At 40.9% G+C, this 921-nt stretch overlaps 1 protein-coding gene across 1 annotated transcript in view; it reads left to right on the top strand.

The window, feature by feature from the left end:
• LOC119592647 (serine/arginine repetitive matrix protein 2-like) overlaps window positions 1-921 on the top strand; it is a gene marked incomplete in the record, with an annotated part of 68,424 nt that overhangs the window by 65,859 nt on the left and 1,644 nt on the right. The window contains 1 exon segment of the mRNA XM_037941561.1: window positions 194-413. Within this exon segment, the coding sequence (XP_037797489.1) occupies window positions 194-379 (186 nt within the window).

Below are 921 nucleotides of genomic sequence, written 5' to 3'. Positions count from 1 at the left end.
GCACTCGAAGGATACACATCTGTACAAGCCTTATATCAAAATCAATGAATACATCTCGACAAACATTTTCAGTGCAATGTAGTATGTTCGCAATGTATGCTGTATTTCATCCACTCCAAATAAACACATTTGCGTTAGCATTGTGTACATCTAGCAAACAACACGCGCCTTCATCTTTCCTGTTTGTCCGCAGTTGGTGATGGACGTGGAGGAGTACGTGCCCGGCGAAATCGAAGTCCTACAGGACGACAAAGCTCTGACGGTGAAGGGCCGCGTCGAGACAAAGCAGGGAAGCAGCACGAGCACCAGGACCTTCTGCAGGAATTTCCACATCCCCCGCAACACGCGAGAGGAGGACATCGACTCGGCGCTCTCCTAAGGACGGAATCCTCACCGTTTATGTGCCGAAAAAGGTTGGTGCGGCGATGATTGGGAGAGTCTGATTACCGATTCCGTTTTCTTTGCTTATGTCGTCATTTCCAATTCATTGTAGGGTCGAGCAGTTGATGTAACTATTGTTCGTAAAATTCGATTTATTTTCGTATTTTTTTTGTCATTGGTATTAGGCGTCCTAGGAAAGGCAACTATGATCGTGTGTTTGTTTATATGGCATTTATGGTGTGTATAAAATAATAATAACGCTGATGCTGATGACTTCCGTAGCTACAGCGTTAGGTATAGTGATCGTTGCCTGTGTTTAATAAACATTTATGCTTATAGCCATACAAGATGCTTGATGTAATCATGTCAGTAATGATAACTTGGGTCTCATTAGTAACAGGAATGTGACAGTTTTCTTCACATGATGTAGATTATAAATCAAATAATGGTACTGATAAAAATATTCGGATGAATATTTTACTCTTATTATGTCTTGATATAATTACCCTTTCTACAGGTATAACGATAATGACATTGAAG

This window comes from Penaeus monodon, chromosome 30 (assembly GCF_015228065.2).
Source record: "Penaeus monodon isolate SGIC_2016 chromosome 30, NSTDA_Pmon_1, whole genome shotgun sequence".
NCBI lineage: Eukaryota > Metazoa > Arthropoda > Malacostraca > Decapoda > Penaeidae > Penaeus > Penaeus monodon.
The sequence above is the reverse complement of the archived record's forward strand: the minus strand, read 5'-3'. Positions and strand labels throughout refer to the sequence as shown.